The sequence below is a fragment of the Puntigrus tetrazona genome, chromosome 21 (assembly GCF_018831695.1).
Source record: "Puntigrus tetrazona isolate hp1 chromosome 21, ASM1883169v1, whole genome shotgun sequence".
NCBI classification, from domain to species: domain Eukaryota; kingdom Metazoa; phylum Chordata; class Actinopteri; order Cypriniformes; family Cyprinidae; genus Puntigrus; species Puntigrus tetrazona.
In genome coordinates, this window is record NC_056719.1 from 12,037,160 (window position 1) to 12,064,312 (window position 27,153).

Below are 27,153 nucleotides of genomic sequence, written 5' to 3' on the forward strand. Positions count from 1 at the left end.
GTCAGTTATTGAATTTATTTATTACAAAAACACAACTATTCTATTTTTTTTGCCATCATTTTCATGATTAGATTATTGTTTTGATCTATTTATCAGCTGTTTTACTCTCAACTCTCATTCTGATGGTACCTATTCACAGGAAATTATTAGTAAGCAAGTGATATAATTCTCTAAATCCGTTCCTGTGAACAAACAAATACATCTACATCTCGGATGACCTCAGGCTGAACTATTCCTTTAAGAGTCTGTTAATCAGTAACTATTAAATTGACTGCTAACTGTAAGATGCATAAATGAATAACATTCTTTCAACCTCCCGTGAATACCACAAAAATGAAATCCCTCATGTAGTCAAAAGTAAAATGAAATGACCTCACAAGACCCCCATTAGCTAGTGCTGTCTTGCACAAATGACATGAAAGGAATATATACATTATATATAAATTGCTTGCTTTGTTTAAAAAGATTTTAGTCAAATGTCAATATGAACAATAAAAGATTATTTGGCCTAATTGTTCTCTTTTTTGTATATAATAATTCATTGTAGAATTCTCATTTAATCTCTCACGATACACATGCTGTATACATTTGGTGTTCATTGTTTGTTTTCCCAGAAACTAGTCAGGCATTCACAATAATCAAATAGCAACAGTTGTGAGCTCAATAAAAATAGCTTTCTCCCCAAACATTCCTATAATTTACGCCTTGGCCAGCTAGCAAATGTGGACACCTACGAACAATGAAATGAAAGCTTGACAGAATTGATTCATTTTCTCATGAAGTGTCACTGAGAGGACATTATTTCCTGAAACTCTGATTCCCTAACCCTGTGCCCTGCACTCTGCTCCGGGGCTGGATCCATAGGGAAGCTCGGCTTTCGGTCTCAATCCGTACTCCTGCGGTGAGCTGACTGTGGTGATGTGACAATGGAGCAATAGCGCTAATGATCTGGGCCACACTAATTTTCAGTGCCAAATAAGCAGAAATAATTTAGAGTGGGTGAAAGCTCATGATGTGAACAGCCTGCATCTGTCTGTTATCAGTCAGGGGACACTGGCATGGTTGTTAGCAGTAGATAAGAGCTGGTAGACTTTCTACTGCAGTGAATAAATTTGGAAATATAAAGCTCATAATATATTTGGTGCTTAGAATAGAAAACCAGACTTAATGTAGTTTGGTATAATTCGCTTAAATCCACATCATCATTATTTATGTTACGTTTCCCTCTCAAATTGCAAAACCATGTTCTTAATCAGTATTTTTGTCCTGTAAATGTGTCTGAATATACATAAAATATTTACGCTGTGTTAATACATCAATTTAAAGTAACAAAATAGCAACTCGATTCAAAGATTTGTTTCTTCCTCGTCAACCTATAGCAACATTTGGATTAAGCTACGTATGCAATGTACGTTCACTGATACATTGTTTACATTGTTTACATTCAGATCAGACGTGTCTCTGAGGTCCAAGTCCAAGTCAAGTCTCAAGTCTCTGAGGTCCAAGTCCAAGTCAAGTCTCAAGTCTTTGAGGCTGAGTCTAAGTCAAGTCTCAAATCTTTATAGTGGAGTCCAAGTGAAGTCTCTATGATGAACTCCAAGTCATATCTCAAGCCTTTGTTTTTTGAGCTAGTTATTGTAATTAACAGCGTGAGAAGTTTTGAAACAATGTACTTAATGTTTTTTGGTGTTTTTTAATGGGTTAAAGTTGGTTAACTCCTTATGTACGGTCATTAATTTTGAATTTTTATACTATTTAATATTTTGTTTATTTATTTACAAGCGATACATTTTGGGAAAGGGGTTTTTAAAACTATGGTTATTTTCTAAAGTTTGTCTGTGGTCTTTCCATTTAAAATTAGGGGCAACCACGGTATTTTAATCAGGATCCAAACAAAGATGCAGCACAAGTTTTTTTTCATCTAAATTGAATTATATGATTTTGAGATTTCTGATGCAAAAACAAAATGGTCTGACCTGAGATTTGTGAAGCTTCACTACATAAAACAAATGCATGAAACAAAAGCAGCTTACATGATAAATGCAAATTCAATTTCTGCCAGCAGTTGGAGCTTAAAACACCAATGATGCAGTGTTTTCTTGGTCGCCAGTGTAAAAAAAACAACGCCATGAATGTTAATATGCATAATACAGAGACAAAGAAGACAGAATCTTTTGTAAGGACAGTTGGTTCCCATAAAAGATATATTCATAAAAAGTTCACTTCTCAAATGATTTGAATCACCACATATTCATATTCAGTTTTCAACCGACTCGGATGCATTGTTACAGCTTTGTTTTTATGCTGCAACCGGTGTGTAAAAGATATCTTTACACTTCGTAGTTTATTTATAATCATATATCAATCGTGATTTTACATTTTTTCTTTTTTCTTTTTTGAATCAGTGTCACGTGTGGATATAATAATGCTGGCACGGTGTGTTTAGAGATGAATTGTGACATTTGCTAATGCAGGACATATCGACAGAGAATGAATAGATTAGGAATGAACAGAAAAATGTATTATATGACGCTGTCATGTGGGATAATAAAGGGAGAATGTGAATGGAATGTCATACCAAAATTAGTTTTTAGTTGAAGTTTAATTGATTATTTTACAACTCAGTACAGCTGTGTATATGTACTGTATGAACGTGCTGAAATGGATCACATACACAATTCGCTGTGATATCCAGTTGTGCATTTATTTCACCAACATTTTCAGACTCGTACAAATTCAAGAAGCGACACGTGATTATTGTTTTTTTCTATGCTAACTAAAGTAAAACAGAGACACTGAATCATCCTTTTGTTATTACCCATAATTCCAGTTGATCTGTCTAAATCTCAAAGCCCCGAAGTTTGAATCCAGCAATCATTTGAACTCCTCTGTTGAGGCACTCAGTTCTGAGGTCTCCTATAAAATATACAACACATTAGACACAATGTAATCGAGGACATTAAACACAAACATGAAGCACATAATAAAGCAGCGCTGACAGCACAAGCGGCTCTCACTGGTCTTGGGTCTAATCTTTGATCTAATTTTTTTTTTTTTCAAAGTCAAGCTCTAAAGCGGCCCATAATCCGTCATTTCGTGTTTACCTCTAGTTGTTCGGTTTCTGGTTTAGCCGGAAGAGATTTTTGTGGTGTATGAAAGGCCTGTGGCAAGAGGGCAAAAACGAGAGACTTTAGAAAGCAGTAAGAGGATTTCTGAACACATGCACATTTACTCTGCCTAAATGAGGACATGCGCTCTCCAAAAATGTGCAAAAATATTGCTTTTGCTTCGAGTTGAGGAAGAATTTTTACACCTTGTCTACCATTAGAGGGTGCATATTAACACAAAGAGATTACTATTAAAGATATAATTAGCATTAATAAATTTCATCTACTTGTCAATTGACCCTCTGACACATTAAAGGTACAATTTTGCTCAGTGACGGACCTTTTTTTTTACATAAAGTTAATTATAAGGACAACAGATCTACACAAAAAAAAATATTATTATTATTATTATTATTATTATCATTAAAATAACAGTTGGGTTTTTAGCAATGAAATTTTTTTATAAAATTAAATATTTTTATTATCAATAATATTTATTTATGGGATGGATGGATGGATGGATGGATGGATGGGAGAGGGGATGACATTATTTATGAATGCATAATGTCATATGAATTGTTATGAAAGATGATGTCACTACCGATCAAAGAAATAAAAACATAAATTATAAAACTTGTTAACTATTAGCTTTGGCTTTTCCTCAATAAATTCTTATTCTAAAAGCTTAATTAAATAGTTGTTAAGATTAGATATTGGGTATGATTAGGGATGTATAATAAGGTCATATAGAATAAGGCATTAATATATGCTTAACTAGCAATAGTAATTAGTAATATGAATGCAATTAAGCAAAATAAAGTGCTGCCAAATAAATAAATACATACATATATTCATACATACTTGGACTAGCAGTGGTATCAATATTTATTATTATTATTTAAAAACAACTAATGTTTTTATTAATAATACATTTATTTAATTTTTGGATATTGGATGTTATTTATTAATTATTTTTTACAAAAGAGGCTGTCACTATGCACTCACAGAGAGGCAGAGATATTTCGTTTATTAAAAAGAATGATATAATAAAATATATCAATCAATCAATCATTTTTTATTTATATAGCGCTTTTAACAACACAGGTTGCATCAAAGCACTGTAATATAAAAATAAAATAAAAATATAATAACAATATCTTTTATAAATATACTTTTTCCCATTTTTTCCTTTTTTAAGCCACTGTACATTTAAAGAAAGAGAGACTTTGTCCCTGAGTAAAAACACACACAAACACACACACAAACACACACACACACATTCAGAGATTATTCGACCACATCACTAGATGGTGCTGGACAGCTGCTGAAATCTTTAGTAGAGTGACACACCGCTTGTACATTACACCCTTTTTTAATTGCACTGTGTGTGTGAAACAGTGAGATTAGTAACGTACTTTTAAAAAAAAATTAAGCTGAAAATGAACACACAGTTGAATTATCATCTCATTTGATGCACCATTCCTACAAAAGTCAAAATGAGTATAAAAATGAGGTTCAAATTGAAATGTATGTGACATTAGCATTCTGAAAATCCATTACCTTCTTGGCTTGCTGTACCTCCTCTGTAGACTTGGATCTATTTTTTACTGTCTGTTTTTGCGGGGAGATGGTGGACACCTTGGGGGAATGAAAATAAAATGGGTTAAGGCCAAAAAATCTTCTGCTTCAACAAATGGAACATCTGTGTTTTCTATTAGGACAGCTTCCTCTGTATTCTGTATTCAGCCTTTGCTTCAGCCTCAACTCACTTTGTTCTCTGTCCTTTCCATGTCTCGACTTTAGGAGGGAAATCAGCTGTGTCTCTAGATATAATGCAGTCAACGCTATTGGTTATCTGAAAATATGAAAGAGATATCGAGAACAACAACATTAGCCATGATAATACTTCACAAAGAACAGTCTTCATCTCTGAATGTCACTCTTTTGTTTGATAGGCTGATAACTGTAATTGGTCCACAGAGATTATGGGTATTCTTTAGAAGCCTGGCTCATTTTCATAACTTTTTGTACCATGTCTCTGTGGAATATTTGTCACCGAACAAACTGATTCCAAATTGCTTCTGGCGGGAATCCCGTGACAAGGTACTGTAGGCGTAGCTGAGAATAAGACATTTGTGAGGTAAAAAGGCGCCATTGAAAGCACACGTCAAAACAATAAGATTTTAAATTTTCATGTTGAATGGTGCCTACGTCATATTTATTTATTTATTTTTATTTATTTATTTATTCATCTTTGTGACCCAGATGCTGCTCAATAATTACAGATTTTTCAGTAAAAGTTAAAAATCACATTTTATTATTCTAGTAAAAGTACTAAGTTTTTAAGAAACTATTGCTCCATTTAAGTTATGATCTGTTTTGTACGATCCAAAATGTGGAGCAGAATTGAAAAGGGAGGCAAACTTCAGGCTTTTGAAGCAGAAATAAGCTTGTGACTAGCTATTTTTCTTCTTCTGCACACATATCTAAAACTGCTTGTGTAGAAATATTGATGTTTGTTAAATGCATTTACGAACGCCATCTGAGCTTCAAATAAATAATCTCTGGGCTCATTCTGTTTATATGAGATGATTTGAACCTGCATTGTTATTGACGGCTCAGAACCTTGACTGCATAAATGCCTTTAATAATCTCAGGCTTTGGCAAACTAAACCTAGGCTGACTGCGTCTATTTGCTTAGTCTTTCCATTCACTGATATGACTCATCAACACCTCTCAAACCTCTTCAGCTGCAAACACTTGATAGCTCATACATTGACCAGTGCATAGACAGAGCTTTGAATCAAAGCAGCGGAGGTACAATATAATATGATGAATCCAAGTAGTTTATAAAACACCAATTCCATATCGTTCCTCTTGAAGTACAGTATGCACATAGGAAATCAAAAAAAAAATAAAAACATATAAAACTAATATTTTTTATTCATATTATTTCAAGATAATTTAAGATAGGGTTGACTTCAATCACGACAACTTACAGAAGGTTTAGCATGTTAATAGATAAGACTTTGTTAATGTATTTGGTTTCGGTGGACGAGATTTGCTGTTAACACTGCTACAAGTAGACTGATGCTGCACAAATAGGCATTAAAAAATCCCATAGCAGATTCAGACAGGTGGAGCTGGGAGAGGAGGAGGCTTTCAAAGAAAGTTGTGCAGTGACCAATCAGCTCCATGCACGTAGTAAATGGCTTGATTGTTACTGTAGCATATTGCATATAAAGGACGGTTATCAGTCTGCTGTGACCAGTTCTAAATAAATTCAATGTTTATGATAAAATTTAGAAACATTTTTTTACAAAAAACCCCCAAAAAGTACAAATATTAATATTCTCATTAACTGTATATAAGGTCAGTATGTAAGTGTAAATAATTAATTGCTAAATGGTTATTTGATTAACTATTTATTAATATTAAACATGTATATTATATACATTTATAATATTAACATTTATTGAACATTTATAATATTAAAACTTAACTGTTGTCAGGTTTGTGTTTGTGTTTCCCATGACCTAGTTTTCCCTCTTGTATGCCCATATTTGGTTATTTTTGTTGTATTTGGTTCCTGTTCCTGTCCTTAGTGTTTCTGCATGCAGGACACTTGAAATATCACATCAACTTGAAGATCGCCAATTGAAAGGCGTCTAACCTCATATGTCGGCATATGGTGACTCATCAAACCATCGGCCCAGTTGCATGCATGTGTATTTGCCTGGCAGAAAAAAGACTACCAAATAGAGATATAGATAGCTAGATATATAGAGAGTGCGAGAGTGCTTTCAAATGAGATGCAAATATTAAGTGAGAGGAAATCTAAAAGGAAAATTGCCTCCGTTTTCCTCCTGCATCTCAATTCAGTGTCTTGTGTATATATCTTTAAAACAGAATCCTTAATCAGTATTCAATACTTATTCTAAACAAGAGCGTGGCACGGAAAGAGCTATTCAAAACCTCACCAAGGACTGGGGCCAATTAGGACTCTACAGCTCTTCCGACTGCATCACCAGACGGTATTACCATGGCAACAAGCCGGTACCAGGAGCCTGACAGATGAAGGAATGAATGTGACGGGCGGTGTCCCTCCAGGGTGGGTTTAGATTACAGGGACCCCTGTCTCAAAATTAGATTTTTCATCTTTAAAAACAGAGCAAGGTAAACTTTGTGCCTGTGCAGAGTGTTCTGGAGAACGATTACAAAAATGCCGTTTGAGTTTATTGATATTAGTAATGGAAAATGATTAGCTTGACTCATTTACCTTGCCTGACCTCACCCTAACCCTATCACTGAATCATTCATGTTTTTCAAAATTGTCTTTATTATGTACTTTACATTTCCGTTGTGGACATTTAACTCGCAGATGAGTCAAGATAATAAGTTCCATAAACCAAGCCAACTAAATCTAATGATTCATCTCAGATCAGTTTTGAACAGAAAGTATCATCCTCTCAATCTAATTCATCCCATGTTTTATTTAGTTTTATGCAAATCAATTTAAGAAAATTAACTACAAAGTTTATTTGATTTTAAGTAATCATTGAATTTTGGGATAGGACTATACACCTAGGTACACCTTTTGGACCTCATAATGTTTCATAATGTATTTTCTAATACAACAACAGCACCAAAACACCTCTGTGCATAGCGAGTAATAAATTACTTTTCACACTGTCAACTACATATTAGCCATGGTTAGATGGACAGTTTGACATTGTATAGCATTTCATACTTGAGAAAGAATGACACCTAGTACATTTTAACAAGACAATTTACATGTCTTTAGTCATATACACATCGTATTTGGCAAATTTGAATGAACCTTGAAGTTGGGTTCAGCTGCTGTGTGTCTGTGTCTAGTTACAATGTAGGGGCCAAGTGTGGCTAAAAAGACAGTAAAACTTGCAATCACCTATATTATGGTGGCTAATGGTCCCCAAGATGAAAAACGGTTAAATAATAGGCAAAATCACATCTACATGAAACTGAAAAAGGTTATGTGTAGGGTTAGGGGATATGACATATCATTAGCTCAGTATTAAAAACAACAAAAGCCAATGGAAAGTCCCCAGTGTGAAAGAAAAACAAGTGTGTGTGTGTGTGTGTGTGTGGCAGACTCTCGGTTTTTGATTCTGTTCTGGTTCTGACACACACACAGGGTTAAAATGACATCAACACCCCAGACTAAAAAAATGATTCATAAAATAAATAAATATTAAAACACAAAATTAAATGCAAATCTGGTGTATAAGCTAAAATTGACATAAAAACTATAAGAGAAACACATTGGAGTTTGTTAAAGTGGTCTTACCTTCAAGAAACCTGTTGTTATTTCAGTGTACACTCATTGAGGACAGACACGCAGTTGTGCAGCACTGTTCTGCTTGAAACAACACAAAATAGACCTTTAAAAAACACGTTAGAACAGTAGCAATCGAATCCTCACAAAGACATGCTCAGTGATGTAAGGCAAAATCCTCACCTCGCAGATTCGCCTCCCTCCCTTCAGTCTTCTTTCTCTCTCTGGCTTCCCATCCCTTCTCTTTTCTCATTCTCTCTCTCACTTTTTCTTTCCTCCTATCTGTGCCTTTGCTTGGGGGCTGGTCATCTGATTGAGTCTGATTACTTCACTACACGATATCCATTCAGAGACCATAAAAATAATGTTCCCGATGAAGACTTTCCTGAGGACAAGGTGCACTAGGGGAAAATGTGTGTGTGTGTGTGTGTGTGTGTGTGTGTGTGTGTGTGTGTGTGTTATTAAAGCCTAGGGAACCATCAGCATCAAGTTTACTAGCGCAGCACACTCCATGCATTAGCTCTTTCTTTCTCCCTGCCTCTATTTTACCTCCTTCCATTTCTGTCATTCTCTCTCTATTCACCCCGGGGCAGTTGCATGTCTTCAGAACACACACCATGAGTGAGCGAAACCCAACAAACCTTGAAATCTTCTCGCAGAAACCCAGACATTATCAATCTTTTAAGCCATTAAAATCAGCATGAAATTAAAAAAATTATAGTTTTTAATTTAGGCTCATGTGTTATAGTGGACGTACGCAAACCACCAGGAACAGGTTTGACTAAATAAAGGGGCTAGAAAATAGCAGGCACAAGCAATGAAAGCACAGCAAACACAACAAATACAGCAAGCAATGGAAATTACGGTAAGCACTGCATGTAGAGCAAGCAAAACAAGCATGTCAAATGTCACAGGAAGCAATTCAAGGGACTGCAGTGTGCATCTTAAAGGCACAAAAAATGCATATGCTTTTGTATAACAGGACTGCCAGAACTATCTGAAGCTGCACCAAAAAGGAACTGATTTTAAACAAAAGTGTAAAGGATTTGTAGAAGAAGCGAAAAAATAAATTAATTCATACCGCATGCCTAAAAGTAGTGGACCAGCATAAATCAAGAAATATTTCACAAATTACATTTTGTACAAAGTCTCAGGTATTCAGGACAAGTTGTCAATCAATACCGCCAAAGCTCAGGATTTTCTGACAAACATTTCAAAAGTTTTTGCCCCCACCAGCCCCATGACCCATTGGAACAAAGGTAGTATCAACATGTTGTTTAGTGTTGAGTCTCAAATTGGTTTAAATTTGAAAGAAGTGTGAAAAAATGGAATATAGTACATTTTAAGATGGTTTATAATAATGAATTGCATCACCTTGAGGAGAGAAATTAGGTGTACTAAAAACTTCTAGAATAAAGGCTTCAAAAGTTATAACTTTTCATTTTTTAAGTAGTAGGTCCTAGAGACCCCAAAGTTGGTCATATTACTCTTCATTACAATCACTATAATTGTGCCATTTTTCATAATTGTCCTATTTGGCTTTCATAGGGCTGCCATTGACTCAAATTTAAGAGGAATAATAAGACATCTCACAGAAACTTACATCACCCTCAGGGCTTGGTCCTAATTACAGAATCAGTGGTACATTAGATGCACTTAAGGGTGAACTTGAGCTTCCATAACTCCAGTCATTGTGATATGAAGCCACAGTATGGAACATTACTTTTCATGATCCACTCAAGGAAAAAAATATCACATTCACAAAAATTTAAATATCCTGTTTTGCCTAGAAATGTTACATTAAGGAAACTGTTAATAAAGTCAATAAAGACCTAAAATATTAATGTCAATTTTTACATACACTAATATGTTTTTAATATTAAATGCACATTCATACATTTATAAATTAAAATGAATCCAGCCTAATAAATTCTTGAAACCTGTTCCTTCCTGATAACTAATGCATTAGCTAATGTTGCCAAGTGTGCAATGTCTTCATGAACACAGAATGCATTTTTCTTTTTTGAAACATTTTAAAATAAATACAAGCAGCTGGATATATAACATGTGCAGAATTACATCTACTGTAAACAATATTCCATTTTGCATTTATAAAAAAATCCTAATGACTATTGTCCAACATTACAGAAGCAATTTTTACATTGCTGAAACATCATTCTTCTCTGTTCTTCATGCTCCATTGTGACAGATCATTGAAGCAAAAGATGTAACAGGTCTGTTCAGCTCACACCACAGTTTCTCGAGCTGGGTTTGAGCATTCATTCTCTGATTGTTCCTTCCCTAAAGTGTCTGATTGTTCTGCAGGAGAGTCCACTTCGAGAGACCCCATACTGCAGCAGGACACCTCCAGTGATCTGCTTGTCTCAGTTTCCTCCACTTCTTCCAGGGGTAACTGGAGAAACTGAGGCAGCATTAGATGTTCTTTCTTCAGGAGGCCTCGCTGATCGTCTGCACTGCAGCACTGAGCTCGGTTTAACAACTCCACCAAACCTGAAAGTCCCAATAAATTTAGATGCGTAGATTGGGTGAAGACCAAGAGAACAGAAATTAAATAATCATCCATTACCCTCCATGTCATAGGTCCTCCTCAATCCAGGGTTCTTCTGCCGGGCAGCTGATCTGGAAATCCCTGGAGGGAACATGTTTGCGTCCACAGCACCTCTCCGATCCTGGTGGCAGATGCATAAGATGTTATACCACAAAAAAGGACTGAAGGAAATCAAGATAGTGAGTTCTGCTATCCTGAAGCTGTAGACTCACTTGAAATGAAGGAGGTGAGAAGTTCCCTTTGGGGCTGCTGGCCTGATCAACACCTGCTAGAGAGAATTCAGTTTTCATCTTAGAGTGGGCTGTTTTAACAAGACTGATTCCAGGGAAGAAAATTAAATCTAAATTTCCCATTGTAGAAATACTGATGCATTTAATCCATATGACACATCTAATGTAGTCTAGTGTGGGACAGGTTTAGTGCTTTACAGGGCTATTATCTACTTATCTATATCTGTCTATATATAGCTGGTGTAAAACTTGACAGATGTAGAATTTGAAATATAATTTTTACATACCTTTATCTAGAATTAGTGTCTTATTGGCCAGAGAGGTGACTACTGTGTTCATATGTATTATCTGTCCGGTTCCACTCTGAAAATAGAAAACAGAATAAAACATGTTAGCACACGACTGACATATCGGCTGAATCATTGCAATTTCTGATTGTATTTATTCATTCAAATTTTTAGAAATGACTATGTTACATTTGTTATATATAAAAAACATGACGTTAGAGTGAGAGCCTTCGATTGTGCAGGCTCTATACCCTTACTCTTTATTCTACTATTGTGAAAAGAATAATTTTGAATTGAAGTTACTATACATTACAATAATGAATACTACAGAGGTTTATTCTGCATTTTAAATTTATTGAGTTTTTCCGGGTTGTGAGCTTTTGATGGACATAAAACCGTTAAATGATTTGTACAGTACTGGTACTGTCCTACTTTTGCAGCTGCAGTTTTATAACAAGAGAAACAGGAAAACCTGTGAAAGTCTCCCTGCATGTTTGTGGTCCATAAGAAAAGGTCAAACTATTAACTTTCAACAAAGAATGAAATTGTTTTTCCGGTCACTCTAATCCTCCCCTCACCATGCTGACAATGGCATCCTGTGACCTCAGGCGATGTTTATGAAGCATTGTCGCAAGGGCGTCCTGCAGCGTCTTATTGGACTTTACCACAACGGCCACCGTCTTTCCTGTGAAGGCTACCTTCACCCTGTACAAGAAATATAACACAAACAAATGTGCACATAACAGATTGTTTGGGTCAGCCAAAAATCATTCATCATCTACGCTCATGTGGTTTCAAACCTATACGACTTCTTTCTTCTGCGCTCTGTGAATCACAAAAGATATTTTAAAGCATATTGGGTAACAATTTAGAATAGGGAACATTTATTCGCTATGACTTTTCCCTCAATAAATTTCTTATTTGCCGCTTATTAATAGTTAATAATGTAGTTGTTAAGTTTGGGTATTAGGGATGTAGAATAAGGTCATGTAGAATACTGCATTAATATGTGCTTAATTACTACTAATCAATAGCTAATATTCTAGTAACATGCATGCTAATAAGCAAGTAGTTAAGAGACCCTAAAAGCCTCACTGAAACAGTTTTTGTTCACATTGACTTTAGCTGGACAAAAAGTACAATCATGCACTTAGTTTCCTGTAATCAGGCCTTAAGACTTATGGCTGAAACTCTGGAAACGTTATTCCCTTTAAATGACTAAGACCTGCCCAAGAGGTCATTTGACTGACAGGGAAAGCAACCAATCACATTTCATTTTGTGGAATCTCATGTTTAGGGGCATGGAAATGTCACCACAATAACAGACTGGTGTGTTTAACTCTTGTACATATTTTAAAGATTTTATGCTGCAAATTATAAAGATTTCACATACTTTCGAAAATCCAGAGTTTAGTCGATACTGATAAGCACTCATTGCCACAGTTGTAAACACAACAGCTTTGTTCTTTAATCAACGTTCTTTTGCATACAGCAGAAGCAGCCATAAAGGTTTGGACCAACATGAAGGTGAGTAACAGAATTTTGGATAGACTATCAGCAGATTTTTTTTTGTGCACAAAATTATATTTTAATTAAAAATAATAATAATTTTTAGCACTCACGCAAACGTGACCCTCAGTTCTAAAAACACCTGCTGGTCCTTCAGCACAGAGCTGTCCTGGTCCAGTGACAGTGGTTGCTATACATAACAACCGATATGGAATAACAATAAGAAACACATAATATAAAATAGTTCTGATTTAAAAAAGAAATTCAAATATAGACATACTTTTTATCTGTCTCAAGGTTTTAAATCAAAAAGTAAAACGTGTTCCTATTCTGACTGGTAATGCACATGTAAATGTTTCACACTTCTTACTTTATCTTTGCCATGTAGATAAATAATGATGTCTGACAGAGGAAGGCCTCTTTTTTCACACAGTCCGGTGAGCATGTTGCGGATTGTGATGCCAGGTCGGGCTGGGGTCAGAGAAGCTGTACCATCAGGCAGGAAGACGCAGCAGTACTTATCTACCCTTCCGTCTGCAGAACGTGCAACTAATTTCTCAACCTGCAACAGCAGTATTGATATGAGCTGCTACTGATGTAGCATGATATAAAACTAGCATTAGTAGACTTTCTGGCAGGTTACCTCCAAACTCTTCACAAGTCCAGTTTTGAAGCTGATAGGTGATTCTGGAAATGGCAGAGGACAGAGAATTTATTAGACTAAAGTCTAAAGGCTTCTCCTTTGTTCGCGTTGTCTCATATTGACATCAATAATTCACCTCCCCAAGACCCTCTCTTCTCTTTGCGCTTGTCCTTTCCCATCATGCCTTGCAGATTGACTTTCCTCCTCTCTACCACATCATCACCATCTGCTGTTCCAGGCTTCATCTTTAACCTCTGGAAAATGACAAACTCGAATGAATCTCTTATTAGGACAAAACATATTCATTTGCACATTTTGAGAAATTCGTACCTCTTTAGTTCTATCAAATTTGACTTGCTCTTTGGGAGAATTGCTGCTGGTGGGTTTTGTTGCTGTGATGGGTCTGCCGCGAGAGTCCAGCCCCGGCAGAGGCCTGCCCTCTACGTTCGCTAGCATGCAGCTCTGATAGAGCTGTGAGCGCACAAAACGAGTATAGCTGTCAAACTTCATCAGTTTGAAGATCTTGAAGGGGGGAGAGGGAAAAGAGAGTATAGGATAGGTAAGGACACTTCTGTTCAAGAGGGAGTCAAAGGAGGGTCGGCTCTTGATTTGATTGCTTTTAGTAGCTCTGGATAATTGAGTCATGATTGCTGTCTGTTCTTCAACTAAAGTGGTTTGACTCACCCCCGAATAGCACAACAGATATCTTTGTCGCTTTCTATTACTTAATGAAAAAATATTTTCATTATGACACATAAGCTTTTTTGCCTCATAAAAGAGCAAAGTTGTTCACAGACAGTTGTTGCAAAAATGATTTTTTTATTGTCTTGTTGTTGAAAGTATTTGCAATTGAATGAAAAAGATACTCAAGATGATGCCTGCTTACGGTGAAGACAACATTGTTGATTATAATGGGAATGTTCTAGTTTTTCTAATTGCGTCATGTAGATGGAGCATGTCAAATCGGGATGAGCAGGGGCTCCTAAATATTAATATATATATATATATATATATATATATATATATATATATATATATATATATATATATATATATATATATATTATTTTTTTATTTTTTTTTTTTTTTTATCAATTGATTTATTGATTAAAGGTTTGATTGATTAAGGTACTAAAATTGTAAGTATTTTTTAGGAATTTGTTGACATAACTTAAAAACAACCAATAAGAAAAATGTATTCCTTGAATACAATGTAAAAACATTATTGTATTATAACTTATAAAAATTAAATAGACCTATTTTGCAAAGATGCTTAACAACCGTGATAGAGCATTAATCAAATCTTCAATAATATACATAGTTCATTTATTAAATTTATTTTTTGTTTGTTTGTTTTGCTTGAGGTATATACTAGAAATGTAAAGTAAAAAAATGGGTGGTACAACTTTACTACTACTACTACTACTAAAAAAAAAAAAAAAAAAATAAATAATAATAAGTAGCTTTGAGTAGCTGATTGTTTGTTTGTTTTTTATTTGGCAACATAGTCAATTCTCTATCCTGTTTAAAATGCTGTTAAAATCTATTTTGATTAGTGGTCATGATTGAAAGTTTTCTAAAACAACATAATATCTATAGAGAATAATATAATAATAATGGTTCAAATTTTAACAATTCATTTAGGACCAGAAAGCTATATAATATAATATATATGAATTTGAAATTATTTAATTTAGCTTTACCATCTGGCAACAGGTTTAAGGTATGACATCGCATACCTGTTGTTGTGCTTTTTGAAAGATGTCAGGATGAGGATTTTGTACATCTTTCTCCTCGACTCGTACCCTGTCATCTATATTGATGGGAGACGTTGCATTGCTGGACAGGAAAGTGTTATAAATAGAGGATGCCTCTTTCTTAAGCTAGGGTGAGAAAACATACATAATATTTATGTTATTTATATGAATTCATTTAAAGAAACAATGAGAATGAGAATGATAATAATGGATAGATATAAAACACCGATATTTACCTGCTCAGTTTGATGGACAGGTATCTTGCGAAACTTTTCACATGCCAGCCAGAACAAGATGTTCTCAGCACTGACCTCAGATTTCAGAAATCCCTGTGGTGAATACAGACACATTTTTTAATTTTTGGGACAGTCTATCTCTTTAACGCTAAGACTATGCCTCAAATTTAGATGAACTGCATGCGTTGGTGGGCATATACACATGATAATTACCATCACCTGTATTATTATTAAAAACAAGGCAACAGTTTAATTTCTGGTTTTAGCTGGCATCTCCGTTGGCGACCAAATGAATTCACAGAGGTTTATCTATCTCAGAGCTCTCTCACCTAAACGCCTGAATGTTTCCTTTCCCCCACAAACTCTCTTCCAGTCCTCCCTTTAAAACATTCTCCACACCTCCTCATTTCCCTATAATTACAGTGACTCATACCGTGGGCTGTTTTCCTCCTCACCTCCCTTTTTCTGATTTTACACATTTCACAATGAATTGGGGTTGAATTACTTGCTCTGCGTGGTTGGTAAACAAATGAGAGCGCAGAGCAACATGGCAGCAGCTCTCAGCGGCACTCTGTTCATTAAGAAGTGAGTAAGTACAGAACTGTATGACGCGTACACTTTGAAACTAGAAGCAAAGACTTATTTCTAGGACACCACTTCTGCTTTTGTCTGCTGAGCGAGATAGTCAGCTTGCTGTATGTAGCTATTAGATAATGAAAAACCAGCAAGAAATTTTGATATTCTTTCAAATCATTCAGTTTTTGGGGCTGTGGCTCAGTTCAATTAAATGGAGTTCTAACTGGTGCGTAATCAAGTTTAAAGTGAACCATCAACATTGAATTGCTCCAGTTGTTTTTTTGGCCATTTTCTTTAGTATTGAAAAGAAGTAAATCTAGACATTGTACACAGTTTATTCCAGCATCCATCCTGCCCATTTAAACAGTTAACAGCTATTTGTGAAATAAGCCTTCACAGTAAACAAATCAATATCTCCCCTTAAAGTCCATTGATGTGTCAATAAATATACAGTCTCACTGCTGTGGCTTTACTCACTGTGAAGTAGCGTACTCCCGTTGGGTCCTCCAGGAGCCTCTCGAAGCTAACGGCCCAGCTGGCCACCTGACCGACCCCTCTACTCCCTTCACTGGGCACAGTGGGCAGACTGGTGTTACTGCTGGAGTACTGTGATACTGAGCGATCATCTGTGTCCAAAACATTCAGTTCTATCACCCATGAGACAAAAAAGACGTTATAGAGCATTTATTATTGTTTCCAACTTTAACGCACATTTAAATCAGAACGTTTTCAAGTACATTGTGTTATGTGTAAAAGGGTTATTCCACCTCAAAATTAAAATTTTGTCATTAATCACTCCAAACCTGACTACGTACGTTTTTCGGTGTTCGCCGCAACTGTTAAATAAAGTCGTTATTTTCTTTGCGTACAAAAAGTACTCTCTGTGCTTCTTATGGCAGATGGCAGATGGACTATTTTTGACAATGTCTTTAATACTTTTCTGGACCTTGACAGGGTTCATTACTCGGCAGTCACTAGCCTCCAGGTTTTCATTCAAAAAAAGTTTCATTGTGTTCTGAAGACGAACTAACTTTAATGGGTTTGGAATGACATGGGGGTAAGTGATTAATGACACAGTTTTCATTTTGGGGTGAAGTAACCGTTTAACTTTTAACTTGTGTTAAGCTAAATACACTGCATGCAAGCTTTAAAAAATGACATTAACGGGATAGTTTACCCAGTAATTGAACTTCTGTCATTAATGGCTCACCCTCATGTTGTTTCAAACCCATAACACTTTCATTCATCTTCAGAACACAAAAAACACTTTTTGTGGCCAAAAAAAAGGAAAACAATTTTTAGGTTTCCGTGTCAGTCTTCAATGCATATTCACAAGAGTAACACGCAAGGATTCTCATGGCTTCATAAAATTATATGGTTAAACCACTGATGTCACATAGACTATTTTTAAAATGTCCTTACTACCTTGAAAATGCTCAATGAAAGGGTCAGCGCTCAGCTTTCATCAAAAATATCTTAATTTGTGTTCCGAAGAAGGCCTTTCAGGTTTGAAATGACACAAGAGTGAGTAATTCATGACAGAATTTTAATTTTTGGGTGAACTATTCCTACAAAGTAGATTTTAGTTTACCATAAATGCTGGGCAGTACACTGAACCACATTTTAAAGGCAATAGAATAAACAGAATTTTGGAATAACACTAAGATATAGGGCTATTAGTGGGTATAAAAGCCTATTATTTTTCATAATATTGACTCTGCTTGTTAAATTGGACTTTTTTTATAACAAGGGTGTTTATTCATAAATGTTCTTTCAGAAAAAAAATTTAGCTGTCGCTAAGGCATACTGCTCACACCACTTCTGCTTTTGTCTGCTGAGTGAAATAGTCAGCTTGCTGTATATAGCTATTAGATGTTGGAAAACCAGTAAGAAATGTTTTGAATTTTGATATTCTTTCAAATCATCCAGTTTTTGGGGCTGTGGCTCAGTTCAATTTAATTATGTAATAAACATAATAAAGTTTAAAGTGAACCATCAACATTGAATTGCTCCAGTTGCTTTTTTCGCCATTTTCTTTAGAATTAAAAAGAACTAAATCTAGACATTACACAGAGTTTTTTAAGGTATTTAGCCTTGAAAGGTGCATATTAAAGGGATCATGATCCCTTTAAAAATGTAGCTACATATTAGTCCAAAATGGTAATTATTAGTACTTTCTGAAAGTGTATACACCACAGTTTTTGTACCTTTTTCTGACATGAAATAATGGTAGCCTGTGTATTTTTTATCATGGTACTAGTTTTTACATTTTTTCTAAAGTAACCATTTCCGTCATGTATGGTCGTTGATTTAATAAATGATGTATCAGATGAACTATACGCTGGTGATTGACCTGGTAGGCCTTGATGAGACAAGTACAACCCAGCAACAATCTTCCAAAAACTTCAAATCTTGATCAGCTCATATTAAACGGTTTTCTAACGAGGACAAAACAACAAAATTTGACCAGAAAAAAATATTTAAATGTAAAATTTCATCTGAACAATATAATCTTGAAATCACAAAAAAAGAAAAAGAAACAATTCTGTGAATCTGTCCCACTTTATGTGAAAAATATATTACGTAAAGTATTATGTAGGAAATGTAAAAACATATATTAATAAAATTCGATGTGTTTAGTTATAAGGGGATGTTGGTTTTACAAAAAGTCTGTGAGTATAACTGTGTGAATTGTACCAATTTTTACAATAGTTTTTTTCACAATTCATCTTATTTTAAACTCAGATAACTCATGTTTTCTATTTTAATGTAATGTCAAATCAAAAGCACTGCATTTAATACAGTAAAAAAAAAATGTCAGTCAGTCAATCTCAATCTTTTGTAAATGGGCGCATGAGCTAATTTAGCCCTGCTTTGTCTACCTCGGGCTGTGGGAATGTGTGAGACATGCTAAAGAATCAGCTCATCAATCTGACGCTTCTTTTTCAGCACCAATGATGTTCGTGCGCTGCTAAACTGTCTCGCTGGGGTAAATGCTATGAGAAAAAAAACTGTTATTGACACTTTCTACAGCTCTCTTCCGTTATTCCGGCACTTCACTTGCTTGTGTGGCATTGAAATGCAGTAGAGGAATTTCCCAAGCATGATTTAGAGGCACACTGATGACTAGCATCAGGCGCCTGATGATTATACTAGTGCTATCGATAATTGTCCTCACTTCCAGACAGTCACGTGACTTTCTATACGTCTGACTGTCTGTCTGCCTGCCTGCCTACCTGTTTTTTCTTTCCCGGTCTCATTATGACAATTGAACAGAAAGAGGAAACTGATGTGGTTACACCTGCCCCCCAAAACCGGATGTAAACAGGTCAATGGTAAAGTGTTTAACCTAGATGTATGTTCAACAGCCACGTGGGTAAAGTATGAAAACACAGTTTTCCCCTGATGCCTTAATGGAGAGCAACATATCATCCATCCTCCATCTCCCCTTTTAAAAACCGTTATTAATGCATAACTCACCTCCATCTGAAACAGCCAGAGTCTGTGGGAAAATGAAACAATATTGATCAGAGTTGTAATAAAGTACACTAATCAAAAATATATATGCTGGATCACGGCGTACAGTCATCTGTGGCATTTCAGACTCAGCTGAAGCACATTTCTTTAGAAATGAATGTCGTTTGATTCAATGCCTACAGGCGATTGAGACAGACTGAGGGAATGAGCTCTCCGTTCGCAAGCAACAAAATGTGACACACAATTGTGAGACAAAATGGCTGCTCATTTTCCCCCCAAATTGCATATTAACGGATATTATTGTTCTCTGATCTTCTCATTCGCAGAGGATAATACAGTAGAGCTTACATCCCCAGTGTTGTGCAGGAAAGAATCAGGCAGAAGTGCCCAAAAAAACGATTATTTTTCACCCTGAATGAAAGAAAGTAGTAACTCAGCATTAGCTTGTTCAAGGCCACTTTTAGCCTTGAGCCTGTGCTGCTAAGACTAAAAAATAGTCAGCTAATTGTTACCAAGCGCATTCTCGATATCATATTCATATTTTGTGGCAGTACTCTGTTTGCAGCACACACCTTTACGGTGTCATGCCCTCTGAACATACCTTAAGTCCGTTGGATATCCCACTGTTGTTCCCTTTCAGAGACATATCCTTCGATTCTCATGTACTTTAGATTATTAATGAGTGCATGAGTAAGTTGTTTCTGATGTGCGTATGAGATGTGCTCTGAGCACAATATAACTTCCTGCTTGAACAGGAAGTCTTACCATGGTAACATGCCGCAAGAGGAAGTGTGGGCATGTTTCAGGCAGAGCTCTTTTTTGAACGTTTATACAGTGAAATCATGGTTGCAGTTCTTCCATCATTACAAAATGAAAAAATTACATTTTTGCAAAAGAAGGGTCACTGAAAAGAAATGATTGTGTATTTGTGACATTTAACATTTGTTGTACGGGATTCTGAAAGAGCACATTTAGATTAGATAAAATATTATCGCTCAAGCAATCATGACCAATATACCGCTGCACTTCTGTTGGTGAATGTCAATCAAGTTTCTATCGAACACAATCAAGTCTATCATTTTGAGATGATTCAACCCAACATTTGAAAGTCATTACTGGAATTTCAGCTAATGGCTAGCATGGCAGGAACTCCATGTGCTTGGCAATAGAGAGATGAGGAAATGAGGGCTCTTCTGAAATTAGTCAAAGCTTATACCTTGTTGAGGTTGCGTGGGTGACTGTCTGACAGGGTGTTGTGTCTCCCAAGAGTCCTTCGTAAAGAGTTGCGTCGAGCAAGAATTGAGAACCCTCTAGTGATTTCATTGAAACTCAAGGTCCTCTGATTCAAAATTCACACACAAAAAAATATCATCATATTGGGGTGAATTCAAGTAAATCTCACAATATTTTTGGACAGAATTTCTGTATTATAGATGTATGAATTATGGGTATTATGGATAATTGGAAGATATATATATATATATATATATATATATATATATATATATATATATATATATATATATATATATATTTTAAATATAAAAAAATAAGGAGATTAAGGTTTAGATCTATGGTTGTGACACAGAAATACTGTCAAAATATATATAAAATATAAAAACAAACAATTAATTAAATTGCAATTTATTAAATTGCATCTAAAATAATACTTAACAAATTATATATTATATATATTGTATGTGTGAATACATAAACACAGTACACATACATACAATATATATTATATTATAGCAATATTAAAGCAATATATATAACACACAGATGTTTTCACCTTGCCAGTTGTATAACACAGGTGAGTATAGTGAAAGAAAAATTACCTTTTCTTTGGACTGGTCGGATGGTTTCTGTTGGTGATGAGACAGAGAGATCTCCATGATGAAGCTGGCTGTGTGCTGGAGACCAGTAAGGTAATACAAAATCTGCTCTAGAACTTCTGGGCTCACAGAAACAACGTGTCACTGTGCAAACACCATAAAACACAACGCTGCTGGGTATAAAAGTCACTGAGAAGGAAAACACACTGACGCACATTCAGGCAACAATCATCGAGAGAAACCTGGGGATGACTGGCAGACACAAATGAAATGCACAGTTTGAGTGTTTGTCTTAAATGTTTGCATGTCTACATTTGGTCAGTCTATCTGAAACACACTTTCCAGGTGATTTGTTGAGGTTTTTTCATGATCTTCAACCTCTTGCAATGCAAAACTCTATAATCCAGGACATTTTGACTGGGACACAAAAATACTCTTTTACTCTCTCATCCTATGCAGTGAATCCAAACAGGTGGAAAAAATATTAATCCACAAGCAATCAAATCCATCTTGTGTAGCGAAAAGCTGAGCATTTGTAATAAACAAATCCATCAATACAATTTTAACTTTAATGGTGCCATGGAATGAGAAACTTTATTTAACATAGTATAAGAGTTGTGTACATGGAAATGACATACCGTGAACACCAATGTTTCCTTCTTCTTATGTAAATCTCATGAATAAAAAAGACCACTGAAAAATCAGAACATGACAGGTCAGCTGCCAGCCTAACCTTCAGAATTTCTGCAGGTATTGTGAAGAAACATGCAAGGACAATAGCAAAAATGGCAGATGAGGTAAATACAAGTTATGTTCCAGGCTGTGCAGCGGATGTGAAGTGGGTTGGTGTCTGTATTCAGAAAGGCACAGAAAGCAAAAAACATGTTTGTGAGCCACTGAAGGGACATGGTAAGCTTGTTAGCAGTAGCCTTTTATATTACAGTACATAAGATTTTACTTACCACATAAACAGAGTACTGAGAGATGACTGAGGATGATGGCGAATTACAGATGACAAGCATCCCCAGCAGGCACACAACGCCATAAGGTTAAATTCCAGTTAATTTGGGTTGCGACATCAGGTGAACAAGATTATACGTAAATTTAGCGTTTAATGTCAATGTTAAATTGATGTTCAAGAGACGTGATATTTGATACAGACACTGGCATTGATATTTTTTGCTTTTAGGTTGTGTAACCAAAATCCAATGGTAAGTTAACGTCAAATAGACATCAAACCGATTACCATTTTCAACCAAAACGCAACATCTGTCTGACATCATGTCCAACATCAGTCTGACGATATATAGACGTCCGGTGCCTGGTGGATCTATTTGTGTAAAATGTGTGGTAAGTACTGATGCTCCATAGTATAAACACAGTAGTGCGATCACGAATCTCGAAAACAAAAGTGAAAGTAAAAAGCAATCATGAATTTGAAAGCAGTTCCAGTGGCCAGCAAATTAATAGCGGCTCCCTGATGCTTGTATTTTATTTACAGTATAATTACCCGAATGTATAACTGTGAGCGAAAGTATTTAAATATATTTTCCTCCTGTGTTTCCTTGCTACTTTGCGAGCTGCTGAAATGAGCTGCAGTACTGCCAAAAATCAGAGCAGAGCTCAGCATCATTATTCATGACCCTTCCTAAAAAGGCAATAAGAGGCAGTTTCATTCTAGAAATCCTAGGTTTGTAAAAGAACATGTTTCTGGAGACTTTTTTTGTCCTTACGTAAGGCACATTCTATGTAGATAGAAGACACCTTCTATGTAGATATCAGAGAACAATATAACGTATTGTATCAATGCTTTCTATGGCACCTTTATGTTGTTCATCTTGTTTCTCTATAGTGAAAAAGTCAATGAATCTAAAACAGGAGAGAAATATGCACTGATTAAGCACTGCTTACAAGCAAAACAGTCCAGTTCTAAACAAATGATGGAAGAGGACAACAGAAAATTGATTTTCCACTGAAGGAAGCATTGTTATTATGGATTTTGGCCAGAGGCGATGATTTAAATGTAAAGGAATAGTTCACCCAAAAATGAACATTTTGTCATCATTTACTCAGCCAGTAGATCCAAACCTGTATGAAATTCTTAGTTCTTCCGAACAAAAAGGAAGAAAATTGTAACAAGGTTTTTTTGGTCACCATTGACTTCCATAGTGGAAAAAAATACTATGGAAATAAATGGTGACCCAAAACAACCTAAGAAATTCATACAGGTTTAGAACTACTCAAGGGTGAGTAAACTGTTCCTTTAAAATGCTTTAATAATGGATTTGAGTCAAAATCAAATGAATTTATCAGTAGTGTATTAATGGATTGATGTTTTTACAGTCCATAAAGGTCCTTTTTTTCTATACATAAGCTTCTAAATTGTATAACAGTACAAACAGTAATTAGACCATGATCTGATGTTCAAAGTTTTATTGTCAAATGAGACTGTGCTTTTGTGTAGTTCTTTTTGAAGCTGTTTTACTTCACCATCGTGTCCAGCCAATCGTCCAAACTGGCCAAAGCAGGTCCAGACCAGAAAACCATCCAGAACCAGTTCTGATTTGCGTCACCAAAGCTCCTTCTGTTTTGCGATGGCTGACACCTGTTCCTCTCAATTCATCAGTGCAGCAGTCCGTGCGGCCATAAGCCCGTTCACCATCCCACTCTGCATCGCTCTCAAAGCTCGAGAGATGAGCTCAGCCAGCAACAAAGGCATTTGTGTTCCTGTGTGTTTGAGGAGAACGCAAATGTGGTAATTAATGACCCTTAGCAAAAACGAAAGAAAGAGTTTGTCATGATGTTCTATTTCAGATACTTAGACTAACAGATTTGGGAACTCGGAAGAGATGCAAAATAATGAGTATTATTATATATGTATTGTTTTAGAGTGATGTGTCATGGAATATTACATTCATTCACATTATGAGCTTGGCACAACTTACTCAAAATAGCAGTTATGTTCATATGACGAATATCCACAGAAAAACAACAAAATAAAGGCACATACAGTCTGAGTGTAAAATGTGGACATTATAATCTAGTTAATTTGTTGAGGAATGTTATAGTGTTTGCAAACTTTAAAGAAAAAAAACCCTAAACCCTAAAGTATATGTGCAAAATTAAAAAAAAAAACACCAGTCTAGTTCAGCACATAAATTCCATTTAATTACTATTAGATTACTGAACATAAAACTATCAATCCTACTCAAAAGAAACGACTGATTTCATCACTTGAATCTAATAGGCTGCTATGCTGCTGCTAAAGAAAAAATTCTTATTATTATTAAACTTAAAAACATTGGTGCTGCTTAATATTTTTTGTAAATATTATTATTACAAAATGTATAATTATATTAATATATATATATATATATATATATATATATATATATATATATATATATATATATATATATATATATATATATATATATATATATATACTGTATAGTACTGTATATGCTTTATAGCACCTCATTCCAGCCTTAAAATTTAAGAGTGTGTCAAAAAAAAAAAAAATACAGTGTGACACTGTCAAGATTTTGCTCAGGAAAGCAAACATCTATATTTGCTTTGACAAATTCCTATGCTGTTGGAGAGAAATTATATAAATAAGATCTCATTTGTGATTTTAGATTTTCCTAAGGGATCAATTAATTTCAGTCAAGTCGACACCCATATATGTGACTTTTAGGCTAACGCATTCATGGAGACTGAAATGAATGTAATTTTGCTAATGATGTTGCCATAATTAACATGCTAGAACGTGGGAAATGTCAGAGGCGCTACCTAGCATCATAGAATAAGAAATAACTTTCCAAGTTTCGCTCATGCAAAAGATGATGGGCAGTACAGGCAGCAACAAGAGAAGCTGATCCATGCTATAGGTTAAAATCTTTGGAGTTAGTTGGTCATTCAGTAATTGGTTCCTATCCCTAAGAATATAATAGAATCCCTATAAGAGCATACAGCCAACAATAGAGTTCAGTGCATCTGCATAGCAGTGATAAGGACCCTTGGGAAGCACCAGGGAACTTCTGCATTGTGAGTCTGGATTCTGACTGCTCTGCAGATAGAGATGCTCCCCATTGCTTTCATTAACAGGGAGAAAGAAATATTGTGGCTCTTTGGGGTAATACAAAGAAAGAGAAGGGCCGTTGCTAATCCCCGGGGAAGTGTTCCTGCGAGGAAAAGATGTAGTCTTGATGATGGCCTCTATTATACCGCTACTGAAGCCTTATCTGCCTGCTTGTATCTTACTGAGTTCTTATGTAGGAAAAGAAAAGTAGCTTTACATATTCAATATGAAGTGAAATCGTGGTATAAAGACTCTCTATTTCAATCCCTGTATGAGAACTAAATATATAAAGATGATAAGTGGTCTTGACACTATAGTGGAATAGCTAAAGTGGTTTATAGGTTTACTTCCATTGAGAATTATTATTTGACAACTGAACAGAAAATTTAATCTCAAAAATTATACACAATAAATTTTAGACCATAAATATCATGTGAGATTATTCTGCAGTCACATGAAAATGTTTTTATTTTTGTTTTGTTTTTTTAGGATTTCAGATATATCTTTTTAGTATTAATATCATTTTTTTATATTGTATATCCTCCATTTTATGATTTCTTAAATTGTAATTTTATTAAATTCAAAATCTAATATAAAAATACTAGTATTAAAATATTAAACTTATTTAAAATACACATTTTTAACTAATAATTTCTGCTCTGCATATATACTGTATATACCATTTAGATGCCAAGGAGGACTCCAGCCTACAAGACTCTGATAGACTGAACTATATTAAAAAATACTTCTGAGAAAATCGTTCATGCATTTAAGACTAGGTGTTCAGCTCTTAAAGTGACAGTTCTTGAAGAGGCCAGTAGCTTTAGTTCAGTTCAGTATATGTCACTGCAGCTGATTTGCTCTCGTTTGTCTATGAACCTTAATTTCAAATATAAACACTACTGCCCTCTGCTGCTTGGGAGAAGTATCGTGACTCTGCATTCAGTGTCATTTAAACAAGAAACTGCTGAAAATGACACAAGATCTTACATCATATCATTTGCTTAGTTTGTTTGCCCTTGTAACCTGTTGGTCCAGAAAACAGCAAGTGGGATATGGGGGCCATCCAAGCTTGTAAACAGTAAAAGAAAGTGTCAAGAAGACAACATAGTGAAGACTAGAAGTGAGCACAGAGAGTCTCAGTGGCCTGTCCTCAAGCAGGTGGTTGTTAAGGATAATCCAGGTAAGTCTTTAATGCTGGAGATGTGCTGGAGGAGACGAGTGGAGGGGAGGCGGGCGGAGAGATTGCTAATTGTGGCCTACTAATCCAACCCCTCCCCCACTTTCACCCACCTCCACATCCTCCCCATGTCACATATGAGGAAGGCCAGGCACATAGAGAAGGAAAGGAACTGCACACTGTGAAGTGAAGAACAAGTATTTTAAGGGAAGAAGGAAACAGTGGAAAGAGTGGAAACAGTGGACAGCTAAGAAAACCACACGCTTACCTGGATATACCCTGCATAGAATGTAGCTGCGCCTTTCCAACTCTCTCCACATCTTCTTCCGACCACAAAATTCACGGCACT

At 35.5% G+C, this 27,153-nt stretch overlaps 1 protein-coding gene across 3 annotated transcripts; it reads right to left on the reverse strand.

The window, feature by feature from the left end:
* Positions 1 to 2,683: 2,683 nt before the first annotated feature.
* rgs14b (regulator of G protein signaling 14b) lies at positions 2,684 to 20,448 on the reverse strand. Of its 3 annotated transcripts, none has more exons than XM_043222147.1 (20): positions 20,310 to 20,448; positions 19,712 to 19,733; positions 16,709 to 16,878; positions 15,656 to 15,748; positions 15,402 to 15,545; positions 13,993 to 14,184; positions 13,799 to 13,916; positions 13,663 to 13,706; positions 13,390 to 13,581; positions 13,133 to 13,209; positions 12,089 to 12,215; positions 11,511 to 11,586; positions 11,206 to 11,258; positions 11,012 to 11,114; positions 8,608 to 10,935; positions 8,437 to 8,505; positions 4,877 to 4,962; positions 4,668 to 4,745; positions 3,105 to 3,161; positions 2,684 to 2,916 (listed from the first exon to the last, which is right to left on the reverse strand). In XM_043222147.1, the coding sequence occupies exons 1-15, from the start codon at positions 20,352 to 20,354 to the stop codon at positions 10,670 to 10,672; spliced, it is 1,722 nt and encodes a 573-aa protein (XP_043078082.1). In that variant the 5' UTR covers positions 20,355 to 20,448; the 3' UTR covers positions 2,684 to 2,916; positions 3,105 to 3,161; positions 4,668 to 4,745; positions 4,877 to 4,962; positions 8,437 to 8,505; positions 8,608 to 10,669. The 3 variants fall into 3 exon arrangements, with proteins under 3 accessions (XP_043078082.1, XP_043078080.1, XP_043078081.1); XM_043222145.1 differs by having other exon boundaries at positions 11,206 to 11,261; XM_043222146.1 differs by having other exon boundaries at positions 8,437 to 8,508; positions 11,206 to 11,261.
* Between the last annotated feature and the right edge of the window lie 6,705 nt (positions 20,449 to 27,153).

Excerpts from the sequence above, each read along its gene's own strand:
- rgs14b (XM_043222145.1), bottom strand. The coding sequence starts at position 20,354 with ATGTCTCTGAAAGGGAACAACAGTGGGATATCCAACGGACTTAAG. Across the intron at positions 16,879-19,711 it reads TCTGGCTGTTTCAGATGGAG|AACTGAATGTTTTGGACACA; the intron begins GTGAGTTATGCA and ends CATGGGTGATAG. Across the intron at positions 11,115-11,205 it reads TCTCACCTCCTTCATTTCAA|GATCGGAGAGGTGCTGTGGA; the intron begins GTGAGTCTACAG and ends ATCTGCCACCAG.